Raw genomic sequence first — 20,812 nt, forward strand, 5'->3', positions numbered from 1 at the left:
CTTGAAAGTCCTACCTACAACTGTTGTCATTAAGCCTAACATCAGCCTGTTCTGCAAAGATAAGCAAATTGGAATTGGAACCCTTTTCAAAATAACATGGTGCCACAGCATTGTAAATTTTGGTGTCAGGCAAGACATCTGCAGACTACAGCTGCCTCCCCCGGGCACATACCTGTGCGCAGGCGCCAACCAAGAGTGCCCAGAATGGCTACTGGTGCTTCTGTGAACGCGCATGTGCATCCGCGCGAGTACGCACACCTGTCGTTAGAACTGGCACCAGTTAGTCTATTTAAACTGAGCTTCAAGAGTGACAAGCTGCTGCTTGGTCTACAGCATTACCTGAACCCTTATTCCTGTGTGTGTGACTTCTGATACCTACCCAGTTTGCTCCTGACTACCTCTGCCTGCTTCCTGCCCTGATCTCTGGCTTCCCATGGACTGATCCCTGCCTCCAGTTCCTGTTACCTACATCTGTTCCCAAACTTGCTTGTGACCCTATTATGCCTCTGCCTACTGTTTATGCCCAATCTGTCCATCTGTTGCTGAAGCCTGCCTGTGACCCAACTACTTTCACGTCTGCTGTTTCTGCCTGATCCTTACATTGGTGGTCAGTGCAAAATCCCCATTACATGGGTGGCCAGTGTAGAAACTCCTCTTTATATTAGTAATCGGTAAAAAAAATCCAAACTTGCATTTGTGGTCAGTTTATAATCCTCCCTTACATTGGTGGTCCACATAGAAGCCCCCTTTTTAATTGGTGGTGAGTGTAAATCCCCCTTACATTGGTGGCCAGTGTATGAATCCCTCTTTATTGGTTGTTGATGTAAAATCCCCCATTACATTGGTTGTCAGTGTAAATTCTTCATTAAATTGGTGATCAATGTACATTTCCCTTTACATTTGGTGGTAAGTGCAGAATTGCCTTTTACATTGGTGGTCAGTGTAAATACCTTCCAGCATTGGTGGTCAGTGTAGAAGTGTCATCTTACATTGGTGGTCAGTGGTCAGTACAAATCTCCTCAACAATGGTTGTAAGTGTAAATTTCCCCTTACATGGAGGTCATTGTATATTCCCCTTACACTGGTGGTTGGTGTAAATTCCCCAATTACATTGGTGTCAGTGTAGACATTCCTCTTCATAATGATGGGTAGCATAAAATTCCCTATTACATAGTGGTCAGTGCAAACGCCCCCTCACATTGGTGGTCAGTATAAATCCCTCACATTGGTGGTCATTCGAAATTCTCCATTACACTGGTGGTCAGTGTAGAGTCCACTACTAAATACTTGCCAAAGATTTCCAGATTTGCTCTACATGATTCAGAATTTGCCACAGTGTACCACCTCCTAACTAAATCCATCTCCCCACCACTGTCACTGATCCCATCAGCATGATCAACAGCATTGCCACTGATCACCCCCCCCCCCCCCCGCATTGCCACTGATCCCAAGAGTCCTAGGATCCCTATGAGTTTTCTGTCTATTGATGGGTCCTCTCACCTCCCCAGTTCATAGTGTGCAGGCAATGAGGGGATGATGTGCTGTAACCTTTGCATTACCCTCTTGCAGCCAATCACTGAGCGGTAAGGATATGCAGTAACCTCTAGCAACCAATCAGTGAGCAGTAATAATGTGCCGTAACCTCTAGCAACCAATTAGTGAGTGGTAAGGGTGTCCAGTAACCTCTAGCAACCAATCAGCAAGCAGTATTGATGTACAGTAATCTCTAGCAACCAAACAAGCCGAAGTCATGTGCTGTAACCTGTAGGAAATAATAATTGAGCCATAATATGTGCTATAACCTCTAGCAGCCAGTCAGTGAGTGGTAATGATACATTGTAACCTCTGGCAACCAATCACAATCGCTGCCTGATCTGATTCAGTAAACTTATTTTGAGTCAAGGTGTTATTTATTTATGTTTTAGAGAAGGTGGAGAGCAAAATTGCATGGGGGGGGGCAAGAAAATGTCAAGGGTCAAATCAATATTAAAGACAGCCCTGGTCCTGATTGGACAAAGCTTTTATTGCTTCAGTCAATCAGGGCTTTCAATGCGGGGCAGTGCATATTCAGTAGGTTTATATTTACTTTTGTATAGACTCACAGTAACAATGGCTGTTATAAATTTCAGCTGGGATCTCGGTGGTGACACTGACTGGTAGCACATCAGGATCATACATCTGGGTTGGAGAGGACTCTGTGTCTTTAAATTGCTCATCTGATGGATCAAATGTCACTTTCTCATGGAAACTGAATGGAGGATCATTACCCCCGGGTCCTCAGTATCACATATCATCACAAGGCGACTCTCCTGCATGGTCCAATCTCCTCATCAGCCCCGTCTCTAAAACTGATGCTGGACCTTTCACCTGTGAAGCATCTAATCCGCTCGGATATGAAACCAGCAATGCCCTGAACCTCAGCTTAGCCTGTGAGTAATTGCTTTTCATTGATATTTGCAATGTATTTTCAAATTGAATAGAATGCTAGCACTAGAAAATTGTGTAAGAATATTCAAAGTTCTTGAATCAGTTTTGGGCAACACTGGTGTGCCAACCTCAGTTTCTTTAAAAAAAAAAAAAAAAAAAAAAGTAAGAAAATTGCCCTCTATATGCTGTACATCAGATCTTTATTCAGCGTGCCGAGAAAAAAATAGAACATAGAACATGCAATACACTATAGATTTTGAATCTTATTTTAGCTCCCTTACAAAAATATGAATTTACTGCAATAAGTCTGGCTTTACTAGTAGACACTACAGTAGAGAAGGGGAGACTATGTCCTTTTTAGAATATCCATTGTTACATTTTTCATTTGTGCAGAAAGGATACAATCACTTTTGACTTTGACATGAATGTAAATGCTCAACTTAGCCAAATGTTTATGCCTATGGTGTAAATAGCAGGGTTATGGGAAGACACAGATCTTATAACATTTATCAGAATCAAGGCAGGATTGGGGCCTGGGAGTATCTTTAGCCTGGGGGTCCAAACAGAACTAAGTAATAGGGATAGATTTATGTGGGCTAAAGAAAGTTTACCAAGCAAGTGTGCCATAGTGCTGCAGTTTATTGTGTTCATGGTGAAAGTTGAGTGTTTCTAAAGGACGTGGTTTATTGACACAACTTTATACATCTGCCTGCATCAGCTTCCTTTTGTGGCTCTTGGTATTTACTACTTTGAAATGTCATGTGACCAAATTCAATTCTGAAAAGCTTCCATCTGCCAGGTATTGTGTTTTATGGGTTTAAACAAGGAGCAGGTAGCAATATAATGGCAAGTTGTCACTTACTACTTTGGCTGAATATTGACGTATCTACCCTCAGGGCAGGGCTCAATCCTTTTCCACAACAGGAACTCAGTTCCCGTTAGCAGCCGTGTCCTGCAAGACTTTGAAGTATGCGAGCTGTGTGGTAGGTGCTACACCAGCAGCTGCCGACACAGCTCACAATAGTAAGTGCCGCACACCTGACCATTCAGGCATTGCCAGTAGGGGGCCCCATGACAGCTTCCGCTTCGATCTACCTGTCAATCACAGCTAGCTGATGGGTAGATCAGGTCCCTGCTGCTAAGAGATTGTATTTTTTCAGACCTCTTGTGATGCGCTCCTCCCCGCCGGCCCCTCCTGATTTTCTGTCTCCTGCATACTTGCTCTGTGTGTCCCGTTGAATCCCCCTTCCTCTATCTTCAGTGCCATATGATGAGAGAACCCAGAGGAGGAGCTCAGCTATTCTGCTCACAGGACATGCAGGGAGAGAGGTGAGCTGAGGGAGAAACATGAGTTTAGGGTGGTAAGCTGAGCACAATACCTGGCAAAGTTTAATGCCAGGAGGGAAGTTTATGTGGAAATACGTGAAGGGTTGGAATAGCAGCGAGTGTGTGTTGGAGCCCTGCAGAGTTTGCAGCCCCCCAAATTAACATACATCTCCTGAGCAGGAACACATCACTATCTCCCCAAGCATTCTGTCCAGATAATGTGCAGTTAATTCATGAGCTTTCCGTTTAACCCTGTGTTATCCAAACTCTGTTCAATGAAAAGTGTAAACTCACCACATAAACACTCTATATACAAAATAACATTCCCCAATAAAGATCAGAACATGATGTTCACATTTGCATGGAAGCGCAATGGAATGAATGCTGATTATTCAGAGAATTATGTTATTTATGTTTATTGAGAATTGTTTTTTTTAATGTACTAACAGTTAAGCTTCATACACGCAATACAAAAATCGGATGAAAAATACCACTTTTGAAGCATTCGTGCACATGAGCGTATCATTTTATTTTTATTTTTTGGTGGGGGGAGGGGATCTTGGGTGGGAGTTCCCACACTTTTTTCCCCAGGACTTGACACCTGCCTCAGGGCCACCAGTTCAACAATAATGCTGATCCAGGGAGCCCCCCTGAACCCCAACTCAGTCCTTTCCTGGTCAGCATCAATAAGACAATCATAGCTTTATGAATCTTTTTGTTATGTTAAGCAATTAGCTCCAAAAATAACAGCAAATAACATCAAATAACATCAAATCACTGAAAATGATGACCACTATAGTGAATAACATAGGTTTAGGTTAGTGAATTGAGCATATGGCCTCTCAGAACTGAGTGGCGAGATGTCAGCCTACCCTTTCTCCCAGGGGATACCACCAGCTCTAGGGGCATGGGGGGTGCTACATATTACAGAACAAAAGAAAAATGGAGCACACTGCTAGTAGTACTAGAAGATTAAGAATTTGTAATAAATCAGTATACAGTAAAACCTTGGTTTGAGAGTAACTTGGTTTGAGAGCGTTTTGCAAGAGAAGCAACATTTTTAAATACATTTTGACTTGATATACAAGCGATGTCTTGATATACAAGTAGCGTCATGTCACAACAGAGTAGTAAAGAGAAGAGAGGCTCCTCTAAGTGTAGCAATATGGTTACATTTAATGAAGGTACAACATTTAGCAACATATTGCTACACTTAGAGGCTCCTCTCTTCTCTTTTATACACTGTAGCTCCTGCTGGATTTTGCTTTTAATCTCCTTGTGGAGGCTTCCATTTGTGGATGGACATTTTATGGTCACACAACCTTCACATTGCTATAATCTTTTTATATGGACTATAAACGGAAGGACTTATGAGCAAATGGTTGTGGAACGAATCATCTGAGTTTCCATTATTTTTTATGGGGAAATTTGTTTGATATAAGAGTGCTTTGGATTACAAGCATGTTTCCAGAACGAATTATGCTCGCAATGAAAGGTTTTACTATATAGTGCTACTACTTTGGGTAGCCAGGAAAACACAGTACTGTGTATTGTGGCAATCAAGCTTTGACTCTCACCATAAAGATTTCTGGCTCCATTGTAGATGATCTTCAATCACAAATTATTGTGTACATAACCAATATAAGATGGTCCCTGTGCTGCTAAAAATCACTCTCTCGCTATTACAACATATTTCTGATGAGAGCTGCTTCCACCATTGCGCAATCCACACAATAAAAAAATATATATAAACATAAAAAAGTGAAGCACTCAATGACAACGCACCATTATATGAAGTGCTATCTAACCAACAAATAAATCACGTTATACCGTCATGTAACACCATGTGCAAAAATATACACAAAAGGGCTCATGCACACAGGATTTCTTTAAAAGTGCCAGTGCTACAGCAGCATTAAAAATGCATTTTTTGATGCGCTTTTCCAATAGTGTTTTTAGAAGTTTTTTCATAAAAAAACACTCCCTATAATGTAAAAATGCCTAATGTGACTAAATGCGGTTAAGCAGGTTTAGACATGTTTAGATGCGTTTAGATGCGCTTTTTGCCATTTTTTGTTTTTTATGGCTCCTGGAAGCACAGACTGGTGATTTTATTTTATTTTTTTAATGCCACTAAACACTTATGCCTCTATGCAGTTTATGTGTGCATGGACACATAGGCTAACATGAAAAGGGCTTTTAGAGGCAGTTAAAAAAAAACGTCAAATACCCCTAACAGCAACTGTAAAATCGTCCTGTGTGCATGAGCTCTAAGCCTCTCAATGCAAACCACAACAAATAATATAACAAATAAACAATCCAAATCCAAATCCAATAAAATCATGTATAAGGACTTGTGTAATCCAATTAAAAATTTACATACACAAACACGCATATATCTATATGGGATTTAACCGACTTTGAACGTGACATGGTTGTTGGTGCCAAACGAGCTGGTCTGCTTATTGTATTTCAAAAACTGCTGATCTACTGGGATTTTCACACAACCATCTCTAGGGTTTACAGAGAATGGTCCGAAAAAGAAAAAAATTTCCAGTGAGCAGCAGTTGTATGGACAAAAGTGCCTTGTTGATGTCAGAGGAGAATGGACAGACTGGTTCCAGATGATAGAAAGGCAACAGTAACTCAAATGATACTGGAGAAGAACACACAGCCACAAAGGGCTTGGAGGGTGCTGCTCACCCCACACGAATGAAAAAATGGAACAAGTTCCCCCACAATATGGGTTTTTAGGCAGCAGAAAACAATAATAAATGCATATCAGGGTAACATGAGAAATATTTTAATATTTATTACCATGAAAAAATAGCAACATGGCATAGAGGTAAAAACATAAGCTCCACCTGAACAGTTAAAAGAGACTCCTATATAAAGAGTACAATAATAACAATGGATGTGCACAAGCAGACACAACTATAAATGACACTGTACAATATAACAACAGTAGAAGTATAGTCCTAATGTGTTTCAAACCCCCTGATTGGGGGTATTTACGGTATCTCTCACAAAAGTGAGTACACCCCTTTTCTTGTAACAACACTGAAGAAATTACACTTTGCTACAATGTAAAGTAGTGAGTGTACAGCTTGTATAACAGTGTAAATTTGCTGTCCCCCCAAAATAACTCAACACACAGCCATTAATGTCTAAACCATTAAAATGAGTACACTCCTAAGTGAAAATGTCCAAATTGGGCCCAAAGTGTCAATATTTCGTGCGGCCACCATTATTTTCCAGCACTGCCTTAACCTTCTTGGGCATGGAGTTCACCAGCACTTCATAGGTTGCTACTGGAGTCCTCTTCCTCTCCCCCATGACAACATCACGGAGCTGGAGGATGTTAGAGACCTTGCGCTCCTCCACCTTCCGTTTGAGCATGCCCCACAGATGATCAATAGGGTTTAGGTCTTGAGACAAGTCTGGCCAGTCCATCACCTTTACCCTCAGCTTCTTTAGCAGGGCAGTGGTCTTCTTGGAGGTATGTTTGGGGTCGTTATTTTGGATTACTGCCCTGTGGCCCAGTCTCCTAAGGGAGGGGATCATGCTCTGCTTCAGTATGTCATAATACATGTTTGCATTCATGGTCCCCTCAATGAACTGTAACTCCCCAGTGCCGGCAGCACTCATGCAGCCACAGATCATGACACTCCCACCACCATGCTTTACTGTTGGCAAGACACACTTGTCTTTTACTCCTCACCTGGTTGCCGCCATATACGCTTGACACCATTTGAACCAAAGAAGTTTATCTTGGTCTAATCAGACCACAGAAAATGGTTCCAGTATTCCATGTCCTTAGTCTGCTTGTCTTCAGCAAACTGTTTGCAGGCTTTCTTCTACACAATCTTTAGAAGAGGCTTCCTTTTAGGAGGACAGCCATGCAGACCAATTTGATGCAGTGTGCGGTGTATGGTCTGAGCACTAACAGGCTGACCCCCCATCCCTTCAACTTCTGCATCAATGTTGGCACCACTCATATGTTTATTTCCCAAAGACAATCTCTGGATATGACTTTGAGCATATGCACTCAACTTCTTTGGTCGACCATGGCATGGCCTGTTCTGAGTGGAACCTGTTCCTGTTAAACCGCTGCATGGTCTTGGCCACCATGCTGCAGCTCAGAGCAGCAATTATTTTTTTCAGATCCTCAGAGAGATCTTTGCCATGAGGTGCCATGTTGAACTTCCACCAGACAAACAAAGATTAGGGGGGCACACTCTAAAAATGCATTAAAGATGGTGTAATCTTTTTTTCTGTCTGTATGGTCTTATAGCAGCACCATTGTTGATGCATTTTTTAGGGTGTGCCCCCCAAATCTTTGTTTGTATAGTGTATGGATTATGACCAAATCCCTTTGGGCTGGAGCACCCCCCCCCCATACCATTGTCCCTTATTAGTGCATACCTGTGTTATAGGAGTAGTCCTTTAGTTCTCCCATATAGAGGAGTATATGTCTCCCATGGTTCAGAGAAGCAGGATCTTCTATTCTATGGATAGCATAGGACTCACTGATATTGGAGTACTTTGTTATTATGTAAAGTAGTGAGTGTACAGCTAGTATAACAGTGTAATTTTTCTGTCCCTTGAAAATAATTCAACACAGCCATTAATATCTAAACCACCGGTGACAAAAATAAGTACACCCCTAAATGAAAATGTCCAAATTGGGCACAATTAGCCATTTTCCCTACCCGGTGTCATATGACTTGTTAGTGTTACAAGGTCTCAGGTGTGAATGGGGAGCAGGTGTGTTAAATTTTATGTTATCAATCTGACTCATGCCACTGTCACTGGCAGTTCAACGTGGCACCTCATAGCAAAGAAATCTCTGAGAATCTGAAAAAATAATTGTTGCTCTACATAAAGATGGCCTAGGCTATAAGAAGATTGCCAAGACCCTGAAACTGAGCAGAAGATTGCCAAGACCATACAGCGGTTTAACGGGACAGGTTCCACTCAGAACAGGCCTCTCAATGGTCGACCAAAGAAGTTGAGTGCACGTGCTCAGCATATCCAGAGGTTGTCTTTGGGAAATAGACATACGAGTGCTGCCAGCATTGCTGCAAAAGTTGAAGGGGTGGGGGGTCAGCCTGTCAGCGCTCAGACCATACATCACACACTGCATCAAATTGGTCTGCATGGCTGTCATGAAATCAAGGTTAAACTTTTTGGCCATAATTCCAAAAGATATGTTTGCTGCAAAGACAACACTTCACATCACCAAAAGAAAACCATACCCACAGTGAAGTATGGTGGTGGCAGCATCATGCTTTGGGGCAGTTTTTATTCATCTTGTACAGGGGCCGTAGTCAAGGTGGAAGAAATTATGAACAGTTCCAAATACCAGTCAATGTTGGCACAAAACCTTCAGGCTTCTGCTAGAAATCTGAACATGAAGAGGAATTTCATCTTTCAGCATGACAACGACCCAAAGCATACATCCAAATCAACAAAGGAATGGCTTCACTGGAAGAAGATTAAAGTTTTGGAATGGCCCAGCCAGAGCCCAGACCTGAATACCATTGAAAATCTGTGGGGTGATGTGAAGAGGGCTGTGCACAGGAGATGCCCTCACAATCTGATGGATTTGGAGTGTTTTTGCAAAGAAGATTGGGCAAATATTGACAAGTCAAGATGTGCCATGCTGGTAGACTCATATCCAAAAAGGCTGAGTGCTGTAATAAAAAGGGGCTTCAACAAAGTATTAGTTTAAGGGTCTGCACACTTATGCAAACATATTATTTAATTTTTTTATTTTTCCTTCCCTCCACCTAAAAAATTTTGGGTTGTTGTTCAATTGAGTTCTACAGTTTACACTGTAGGTCACAATTAAAGGTGGAACAAGTTCTGAAATAATTTATCAATTTTTTTTTACATCACAAAAACCTGACATTTTAACGGGGTGTGTAGACTTTTTATATCCACTGTACATGCCTTGTGGTTTTGGTAGATCGAGAATCTCAAATGTGAGCTGATTATCCTGGAGGAAGTTCTCTGATCTTCAGCCAGCTTCAGAGGCTTGGTGGATTACCTTACCCTGCAGAGGTATAACTGCATGCCCAGTTGACCTCGCTAGCAATAGGAGGTCCACAGCATCTGGTAAGAGTCCCCATTAATAGAGTGATTGATGTCAAAGGAGGATCTGAATGCTCCTTGGTGGTGGAACTCCTCTGCAGGAATTTTCCTGTTGAAGTTACACCTTTTTTACATTACGTGGACTCTCACTTATACAGCATCTCACAAAAGTGAGTACACCCCTCACACTTTTGTAAATATTTTATTACATCTATGTGACAACACTGGAAAAAATAACACTTTGTTACAATGTAAAGTAGTGAGTGCACAGCTTGTATAACAGTGTAAATTTTCTGCCACCTCAAAATAACTCAACACATAGCCATAAATGTATGGCTGGCAACAAAAGAGAGTACACCCCTAAGTGAAAATGTCCAAATCGGGCACAATTAGCCATTTTCCCTCCCCGGTTTCAAGTAACTTGTTAGTTCGTGTTACAAGGTTTGAGGTGTGAATGGGAAGCAGGTGTGTTAAATTTGGTGGTATCGCTCTTACTCTCTCATACTGGTCACTGGAAGTTCAACATGGCACCTCATGGCAAAGAACTCCCTGAGGATCCGAAAAAAAGAATTGTTGCTCTACATAAAGATGGCCTAGGCTATAAGAAGATTGCCAAGTCCCTGAAACTGAGCTGCAGCATGGCGGCCAAGACCATACAGCGGTTTAACAGGACAGATTTCACTCAGAACAGGCCTCGCCATGGTCGACCAAAGAAGTTGAGTGCACGTGCTCAGTGTCATATCCAGAGGTTGTCTTTGGGAAATAGACGTATGAGTGCTGCCAGCATTGCTGCAGAATTTGAAGGGGTGGCAGGTCAGACTGTCAGTGCTCAGACCATACACCATACTGCACACTGCATCAAATTGATATGCATGGCTGTCGTCCCAGAAGGAAGCCTCTTCTAAATATGATGCACAAGAAAGTCAGCAAACCATTTGCTGAAGACAAGCAGACCAAGGGCATGGATTACTGGAACCATATCCTGTGGTGTGATGAAACCAAGATAAACTTCTTTGGTTCAGGGGGTGTCAAGTGTGTGGCAGCAACCAGGTGAGGAGTACAAAGACAAGTGTATCTTGCCTACAGTCAAGCATGGTGGTGGGAGTGTCATGGTCTGGGGCTGCATGAGTGCTGCGGAACTGGGGAGCTACAGTTTATTGAGGGAACCATGAATGCCAACATGTACTGTGACATACTGAAGCAGAGCATGATCCCCTCCCTTCAGAGACTGGGCCGCAGGGCAGTATTCCAACATGATAAAGACCCTAAGCACACCCTAAGTTGAGGGTAAAGGTGATGGACTGGCCAAGCATGTCTCTAGACCTAAACCATATGGAGCATCTGTGGGGGATCCTCAAACAGAAGGTGGAGGAGCACAAGGTCTCTAACATCCACCAGTTCCGTGATGTCATCATAAAGAAGTGCTAGAGGACTCCAGTGGCAACCTGTGAAGCTCTAGTGAACTCCATGCCCAATGGGATTAAGGCGGTGCTAGAAAATAATGGTGGCCACACAAGATATTGACACTTTGGGCCCAATTTGGACATTTCCACTTAGGGGGTGTATTCAATTGTGTTGCCAGAGGATTAGACATTAATGAGTTATTTTGAGGGGACAGCAAATTTGCACTGTTATACAAGCAGTATACTCACTACTTTAGATTGTAGCTAATTGTAATTTCTTCAGTGTTATCACATTAAAAGATATGTATAAAAAATGAGAAATAAATGGTTCTTCTTCTCAGCGCTATGGTGTTTAAAATTAAACAGCAAACAAACTGGTAAAAAACGAAATGATCTAAAATCAGAAATACAATGTATTTGTCAGCAGCCGCTTAATATACAAAACCATTTAAAATATTCACGAGATAAAAGAGTCCAAAGTTCTTAAGCTGTACCAGGTATTTATCAAAGCTGTCAATGGTCAATAAATCTGGCTAGCGTATGTAAATCAAAATATGAGAACAGAAACTCAGTCCTTTCCTGGTCAGCATCAATAAGACAATCATAGCTTTATGAATCTTTTTGTTATGTTAAGCAATTAGCTCCAAAAATAACAGCAAATAACATCAAATAACATCAAATCACTGAAAATGATGACCACTATAGTGAATAACATAGGTTTAGGTTAGTGAATTGAGCATATGGCCTCTCAGAACTGAGTGGCGAGATGTCAGCCTACCCTTTCTCCCAGGGGATACCACCAGCTCTAGGGGCATGGGGGGTGCTACATATTACAGAACAAAAGAAAAATGGAGCACACTGCTAGTAGTACTAGAAGATTAAGAATTTGTAATAAATCAGTATACAGTAAAACCTTGGTTTGAGAGTAACTTGGTTTGAGAGCGTTTTGCAAGAGAAGCAACATTTTTAAATACATTTTGACTTGATATACAAGCGATGTCTTGATATACAAGTAGCGTCATGTCACAACAGAGTAGTAAAGAGAAGAGAGGCTCCTCTAAGTGTAGCAATATGGTTACATTTAATGAAGGTACAACATTTAGCAACATATTGCTACACTTAGAGGCTCCTCTCTTCTCTTTTATACACTGTAGCTCCTGCTGGATTTTGCTTTTAATCTCCTTGTGGAGGCTTCCATTTGTGGATGGACATTTTATGGTCACACAACCTTCACATTGCTATAATCTTTTTATATGGACTATAAACGGAAGGACTTATGAGCAAATGGTTGTGGAACGAATCATCTGAGTTTCCATTATTTTTTATGGGGAAATTTGTTTGATATAAGAGTGCTTTGGATTACAAGCATGTTTCCAGAACGAATTATGCTCGCAATGAAAGGTTTTACTATATAGTGCTACTACTTTGGGTAGCCAGGAAAACACAGTACTGTGTATTGTGGCAATCAAGCTTTGACTCTCACCATAAAGATTTCTGGCTCCATTGTAGATGATCTTCAATCACAAATTATTGTGTACATAACCAATATAAGATGGTCCCTGTGCTGCTAAAAATCACTCTCTCGCTATTACAACATATTTCTGATGAGAGCTGCTTCCACCATTGCGCAATCCACACAATAAAAAAATATATATAAACATAAAAAAGTGAAGCACTCAATGACAACGCACCATTATATGAAGTGCTATCTAACCAACAAATAAATCACGTTATACCGTCATGTAACACCATGTGCAAAAATATACACAAAAGGGCTCATGCACACAGGATTTCTTTAAAAGTGCCAGTGCTACAGCAGCATTAAAAATGCATTTTTTGATGCGCTTTTCCAATAGTGTTTTTAGAAGTTTTTTCATAAAAAAACACTCCCTATAATGTAAAAATGCCTAATGTGACTAAATGCGGTTAAGCAGGTTTAGACATGTTTAGATGCGTTTAGATGCGCTTTTTGCCATTTTTTGTTTTTTATGGCTCCTGGAAGCACAGACTGGTGATTTTATTTTATTTTTTTAATGCCACTAAACACTTATGCCTCTATGCAGTTTATGTGTGCATGGACACATAGGCTAACATGAAAAGGGCTTTTAGAGGCAGTTAAAAAAAAACGTCAAATACCCCTAACAGCAACTGTAAAATCGTCCTGTGTGCATGAGCTCTAAGCCTCTCAATGCAAACCACAACAAATAATATAACAAATAAACAATCCAAATCCAAATCCAATAAAATCATGTATAAGGACTTGTGTAATCCAATTAAAAATTTACATACACAAACACGCATATATCTATATGGGATTTAACCGACTTTGAACGTGACATGGTTGTTGGTGCCAAACGAGCTGGTCTGCTTATTGTATTTCAAAAACTGCTGATCTACTGGGATTTTCACACAACCATCTCTAGGGTTTACAGAGAATGGTCCGAAAAAGAAAAAAATTTCCAGTGAGCAGCAGTTGTATGGACAAAAGTGCCTTGTTGATGTCAGAGGAGAATGGACAGACTGGTTCCAGATGATAGAAAGGCAACAGTAACTCAAATGATACTGGAGAAGAACACACAGCCACAAAGGGCTTGGAGGGTGCTGCTCACCCCACACGAATGAAAAAATGGAACAAGTTCCCCCACAATATGGGTTTTTAGGCAGCAGAAAACAATAATAAATGCATATCAGGGTAACATGAGAAATATTTTAATATTTATTACCATGAAAAAATAGCAACATGGCATAGAGGTAAAAACATAAGCTCCACCTGAACAGTTAAAAGAGACTCCTATATAAAGAGTACAATAATAACAATGGATGTGCACAAGCAGACACAACTATAAATGACACTGTACAATATAACAACAGTAGAAGTATAGTCCTAATGTGTTTCAAACCCCCTGATTGGGGGTATTTACGGTATCTCTCACAAAAGTGAGTACACCCCTTTTCTTGTAACAACACTGAAGAAATTACACTTTGCTACAATGTAAAGTAGTGAGTGTACAGCTTGTATAACAGTGTAAATTTGCTGTCCCCCCAAAATAACTCAACACACAGCCATTAATGTCTAAACCATTAAAATGAGTACACTCCTAAGTGAAAATGTCCAAATTGGGCCCAAAGTGTCAATATTTCGTGCGGCCACCATTATTTTCCAGCACTGCCTTAACCTTCTTGGGCATGGAGTTCACCAGCACTTCATAGGTTGCTACTGGAGTCCTCTTCCTCTCCCCCATGACAACATCACGGAGCTGGAGGATGTTAGAGACCTTGCGCTCCTCCACCTTCCGTTTGAGCATGCCCCACAGATGATCAATAGGGTTTAGGTCTTGAGACAAGTCTGGCCAGTCCATTACCTTTACCCTCAGCTTCTTTAGCAGGGCAGTGGTCTTCTTGGAGGTATGTTTGGGGTCGTTATTTTGGATTACTGCCCTGTGGCCCAGTCTCCTAAGGGAGGGGATCATGCTCTGCTTCAGTATGTCATAATACATGTTTGCATTCATGGTCCCCTCAATGAACTGTAACTCCCCAGTGCCGGCAGCACTCATGCAGCCACAGATCATGACACTCCCACCACCATGCTTTACTGTTGGCAAGACACACTTGTCTTTTACTCCTCACCTGGTTGCCGCCATATACGCTTGACACCATTTGAACCAAAGAAGTTTATCTTGGTCTAATCAGACCACAGAAAATGGTTCCAGTATTCCATGTCCTTAGTCTGCTTGTCTTCAGCAAACTGTTTGCAGGCTTTCTTCTACACAATCTTTAGAAGAGGCTTCCTTTTAGGAGGACAGCCATGCAGACCAATTTGATGCAGTGTGCGGTGTATGGTCTGAGCACTAACAGGCTGACCCCCCATCCCTTCAACTTCTGCATCAATGTTGGCACCACTCATATGTTTATTTCCCAAAGACAATCTCTGGATATGACTTTGAGCATATGCACTCAACTTCTTTGGTCGACCATGGCATGGCCTGTTCTGAGTGGAACCTGTTCCTGTTAAACCGCTGCATGGTCTTGGCCACCATGCTGCAGCTCAGAGCAGCAATTATTTTTTTCAGATCCTCAGAGAGATCTTTGCCATGAGGTGCCATGTTGAACTTCCACCAGACAAACAAAGATTAGGGGGGCACACTCTAAAAATGCATTAAAGATGGTGTAATCTTTTTTTCTGTCTGTATGGTCTTATAGCAGCACCATTGTTGATGCATTTTTTAGGGTGTGCCCCCCAAATCTTTGTTTGTATAGTGTATGGATTATGACCAAATCCCTTTGGGCTGGAGCACCCCCCCCCCATACCATTGCCCCTTATTAGTGCATACCTGTGTTATAGGAGTAGTCCTTTAGTTCTCCCATATAGAGGAGTATATGTCTCCCATGGTTCAGAGAAGCAGGATCTTCTATTCTATGGATAGCATAGGACTCACTGATATTGGAGTACTTTGTTATTATGTAAAGTAGTGAGTGTACAGCTAGTATAACAGTGTAATTTTTCTGTCCCTTGAAAATAATTCAACACAGCCATTAATATCTAAACCACCGGTGACAAAAATAAGTACACCCCTAAATGAAAATGTCCAAATTGGGCACAATTAGCCATTTTCCCTACCCGGTGTCATATGACTTGTTAGTGTTACAAGGTCTCAGGTGTGAATGGGGAGCAGGTGTGTTAAATTTTATGTTATCAATCTGACTCATGCCACTGTCACTGGCAGTTCAACGTGGCACCTCATAGCAAAGAAATCTCTGAGAATCTGAAAAAATAATTGTTGCTCTACATAAAGATGGCCTAGGCTATAAGAAGATTGCCAAGACCCTGAAACTGAGCAGAAGATTGCCAAGACCATACAGCGGTTTAACGGGACAGGTTCCACTCAGAACAGGCCTCTCAATGGTCGACCAAAGAAGTTGAGTGCACGTGCTCAGCATATCCAGAGGTTGTCTTTGGGAAATAGACATACGAGTGCTGCCAGCATTGCTGCAAAAGTTGAAGGGGTGGGGGGTCAGCCTGTCAGCGCTCAGACCATACATCACACACTGCATCAAATTGGTCTGCATGGCTGTCATGAAATCAAGGTTAAACTTTTTGGCCATAATTCCAAAAGATATGTTTGCTGCAAAGACAACACTTCACATCACCAAAAGAAAACCATACCCACAGTGAAGTATGGTGGTGGCAGCATCATGCTTTGGGGCAGTTTTTATTCATCTTGTACAGGGGCCGTAGTCAAGGTGGAAGAAATTATGAACAGTTCCAAATACCAGTCAATGTTGGCACAAAACCTTCAGGCTTCTGCTAGAAATCTGAACATGAAGAGGAATTTCATCTTTCAGCATGACAACGACCCAAAGCATACATCCAAATCAACAAAGGAATGGCTTCACTGGAAGAAGATTAAAGTTTTGGAATGGCCCAGCCAGAGCCCAGACCTGAATACCATTGAAAATCTGTGGGGTGATGTGAAGAGGGCTGTGCACAGGAGATGCCCTCACAATCTGATGGATTTGGAGTGTTTTTGCAAAGAAGATTGGGCAAATATTGACAAGTCAAGATGTGCCATGCTGGTAGACTCATATCCAAAAAGGCTGAGTGCTGTAATAAAAAGGGGCTTCAACAAAGTATTAGTTTAAGGGTCTGCACACTTATGCAAACATATTATTTAATTTTTTTATTTTTCCTTCCCTCCACCTAAAAAATTTTGGGTTGTTGTTCAATTGAGTTCTACAGTTTACACTGTAGGTCACAATTAAAGGTGGAACAAGTTCTGAAATAATTTATCAATTTTTTTTTACATCACAAAAACCTGACATTTTAACGGGGTGTGTAGACTTTTTATATCCACTGTACATGCCTTGTGGTTTTGGTAGATCGAGAATCTCAAATGTGAGCTGATTATCCTGGAGGAAGTTCTCTGATCTTCAGCCAGCTTCAGAGGCTTGGTGGATTACCTTACCCTGCAGAGGTATAACTGCATGCCCAGTTGACCTCGCTAGCAATAGGAGGTCCACAGCATCTGGTAAGAGTCCCCATTAATAGAGTGATTGATGTCAAAGGAGGATCTGAATGCTCCTTGGTGGTGGAACTCCTCTGCAGGAATTTTCCTGTTGAAGTTACACCTTTTTTACATTACGTGGACTCTCACTTATACAGCATCTCACAAAAGTGAGTACACCCCTCACACTTTTGTAAATATTTTATTACATCTATGTGACAACACTGGAAAAAATAACACTTTGTTACAATGTAAAGTAGTGAGTGCACAGCTTGTATAACAGTGTAAATTTTCTGCCACCTCAAAATAACTCAACACATAGCCATAAATGTATGGCTGGCAACAAAAGAGAGTACACCCCTAAGTGAAAATGTCCAAATCGGGCACAATTAGCCATTTTCCCTCCCCGGTTTCATGTAACTTGTTAGTTAGTGTTACAAGGTTTGAGGTGTGAATGGGAAGCAGGTGTGTTAAATTTGGTGGTATCGCTCTTACTCTCTCATACTGGTCACTGGAAGTTCAACATGGCACCTCATGGCAAAGAACTCCCTGAGGATCCGAAAAAAAGAATTGTTGCTCTACATAAAGATGGCCTAGGCTATAAGAAGATTGCCAAGTCCCTGAAACTGAGCTGCAGCATGGCGGCCAAGACCATACAGCGGTTTAACAGGACAGATTTCACTCAGAACAGGCCTCGCCATGGTCGACCAAAGAAGTTGAGTGCACGTGCTCAGTGTCATATCCAGAGGTTGTCTTTGGGAAATAGACGTATGAGTGCTGCCAGCATTGCTGCAGAATTTGAAGGGGTGGCAGGTCAGACTGTCAGTGCTCAGACCATACACCATACTGCACACTGCATCAAATTGATATGCATGGCTGTCGTCCCAGAAGGAAGCCTCTTCTAAATATGATGCACAAGAAAGTCAGCAAACCATTTGCTGAAGACAAGCAGACCAAGGGCATGGATTACTGGAACCATATCCTGTGGTGTGATGAAACCAAGATAAACTTCTTTGGTTCAGGGGGTGTCAAGTGTGTGGCAGCAACCAGGTGAGGAGTACAAAGACAAGTGTATCTTGCCTACAGTCAAGCATGGTGGTGGGAGTGTCATGGTCTGGGGCTGCATGAGTGCTGCGGAACTGGGGAGCTACAGTTTATTGAGGGAACCATGAATGCCAACATGTACTGTGACATACTGAAGCAGAGCATGATCCCCTCCCTTCAGAGACTGGGCCGCAGGGCAGTATTCCAACATGATAAAGACCCTAAGCACACCCTAAGTTGAGGGTAAAGGTGATGGACTGGCCAAGCATGTCTCTAGACCTAAACCATATGGAGCATCTGTGGGGGATCCTCAAACAGAAGGTGGAGGAGCACAAGGTCTCTAACATCCACCAGTTCCGTGATGTCATCATAAAGAAGTGCTAGAGGACTCCAGTGGCAACCTGTGAAGCTCTAGTGAACTCCATGCCCAATGGGATTAAGGCGGTGCTAGAAAATAATGGTGGCCACACAAGATATTGACACTTTGGGCCCAATTTGGACATTTCCACTTAGGGGGTGTATTCAATTGTGTTGCCAGAGGATTAGACATTAATGAGTTATTTTGAGGGGACAGCAAATTTGCACTGTTATACAAGCAGTATACTCACTACTTTAGATTGTAGCTAATTGTAATTTCTTCAGTGTTATCACATTAAAAGATATGTATAAAAAATGAGAAATAAATGGTTCTTCTTCTCAGCGCTATGGTGTTTAAAATTAAACAGCAAACAAACTGGTAAAAAACGAAATGATCTAAAATCAGAAATACAATGTATTTGTCAGCAGCCGCTTAATATACAAAACCATTTAAAATATTCACGAGATAAAAGAGTCCAAAGTTCTTAAGCTGTACCAGGTATTTATCAAAGCTGTCAATGGTCAATAAATCTGGCTAGCGTATGTAAATCAAAATATGAGAACAGAAACTCAGTCCTTTCCTGGTCAGCATCAATAAGACAATCATAGCTTTATGAATCTTTTTGTTATGTTAAGCAATTAGCTCCAAAAATAACAGCAAATAACATCAAATAACATCAAATCACTGAAAATGATGACCACTATAGTGAATAACATAGGTTTAGGTTAGTGAATTGAGCATATGGCCTCTCAGAACTGAGTGGCGAGATGTCAGCCTACCCTTTCTCCCAGGGGATACCACCAGCTCTAGGGGCATGGGGGGTGCTACATATTACAGAACAAAAGAAAAATGGAGCACACTGCTAGTAGTACTAGAAGATTAAGAATTTGTAATAAATCAGTATACAGTAAAACCTTGGTTTGAGAGTAACTTGGTTTGAGAGCGTTTTGCAAGAGAAGCAACATTTTTAAATACATTTTGACTTGATATACAAGCGATGTCTTGATATACAAGTAGCGTCATGTCACAACAGAGTAGTAAAGAGAAGAGAGGCTCCTCTAAGTGTAGCAATATGGTTACATTTAATGAAGGTACAACATTTAGCAACATATTGCTACACTTAGAGGCTCCTCTCTTCTCTTTTATACACTGTAGCTCCTGCTGGATTTTGCTTTTAATCTCCTTGTGGAGGCTTCCATTTGTGGATGGACATTTTATGGTCACACAACCTTCACATTGCTATAATCTTTTTATATGGACTATAAACGGAAGGACTTATGAGCAAATGGTTGTGGAACGAATCATCTGAGTTTCCATTATTTTTTATGGGGAAATTTGTTTGATATAAGAGTGCTTTGGATTACAAGCATGTTTCCAGAACGAATTATGCTCGCAATGAAAGGTTTTACTATATAGTGCTACTACTTTGGGTAGCCAGGAAAACACAGTACTGTGTATTGTGGCAATCAAGCTTTGACTCTCACCATAAAGATTTCTGGCTCCATTGTAGATGATCTTCAATCACAAATTATTGTGTACATAACCAATATAAGATGGTCCCTGTGCTGCTAAAAATCACTCTCTCGCTATTACAACATATTTCTGATGAGAGCTGCTTCCACCATTGCGCAATCCACACAATAAAAAAATATATATAAACATAAAAAAGTGAAGCACTCAATGACAACGCACCATTATATGAAGTGCTATCTAACCAACAAATAAATCACGTTATACCGTCATGTAACACCATGTGCAAAAATATACACAAAAGGGCTCATGCACACAGGATTTCTTTAAAAGTGCCAGTGCTACAGCAGCATTAAAAATGCATTTTTTGATGCGCTTTTCCAATAGTGTTTTTAGAAGTTTTTTCATAAAAAAACACTCCCTATAATGTAAAAATGCCTAATGTGACTAAATGCGGTTAAGCAGGTTTAGACATGTTTAGATGCGTTTAGATGCGCTTTTTGCCATTTTTTGTTTTTTATGGCTCCTGGAAGCACAGACTGGTGATTTTATTTTATTTTTTTAATGCCACTAAACACTTATGCCTCTATGCAGTTTATGTGTGCATGGACACATAGGCTAACATGAAAAGGGCTTTTAGAGGCAGTTAAAAAAAAACGTCAAATACCCCTAACAGCAACTGTAAA

At 41.2% G+C, this 20,812-nt stretch overlaps 1 protein-coding gene across 12 annotated transcripts in view; it reads left to right on the plus strand.

The window, feature by feature from the left end:
• Positions 1 to 20,812, plus strand: part of LOC143933776 (matrix-remodeling-associated protein 5-like) — a 337,821-nt gene that overhangs the window by 262,876 nt on the left and 54,133 nt on the right. For all 12 annotated transcript variants that reach the window (XM_077456794.1, XM_077456787.1, XM_077456788.1 and 9 more), the window contains one exon: positions 2,130 to 2,429. In XM_077456794.1, the coding sequence (XP_077312920.1) occupies positions 2,130 to 2,429 (300 nt within the window). The remainder of the gene's footprint in view (positions 1 to 2,129; positions 2,430 to 20,812) is intronic.

Source organism: Lithobates pipiens, unplaced genomic scaffold (assembly GCF_037356315.1).
Source record: "Lithobates pipiens isolate NorthernLeopardFrog02 unplaced genomic scaffold, aLitPip1_a1.2 Scaffold_27, whole genome shotgun sequence".
NCBI lineage: Eukaryota > Metazoa > Chordata > Amphibia > Anura > Ranidae > Lithobates > Lithobates pipiens.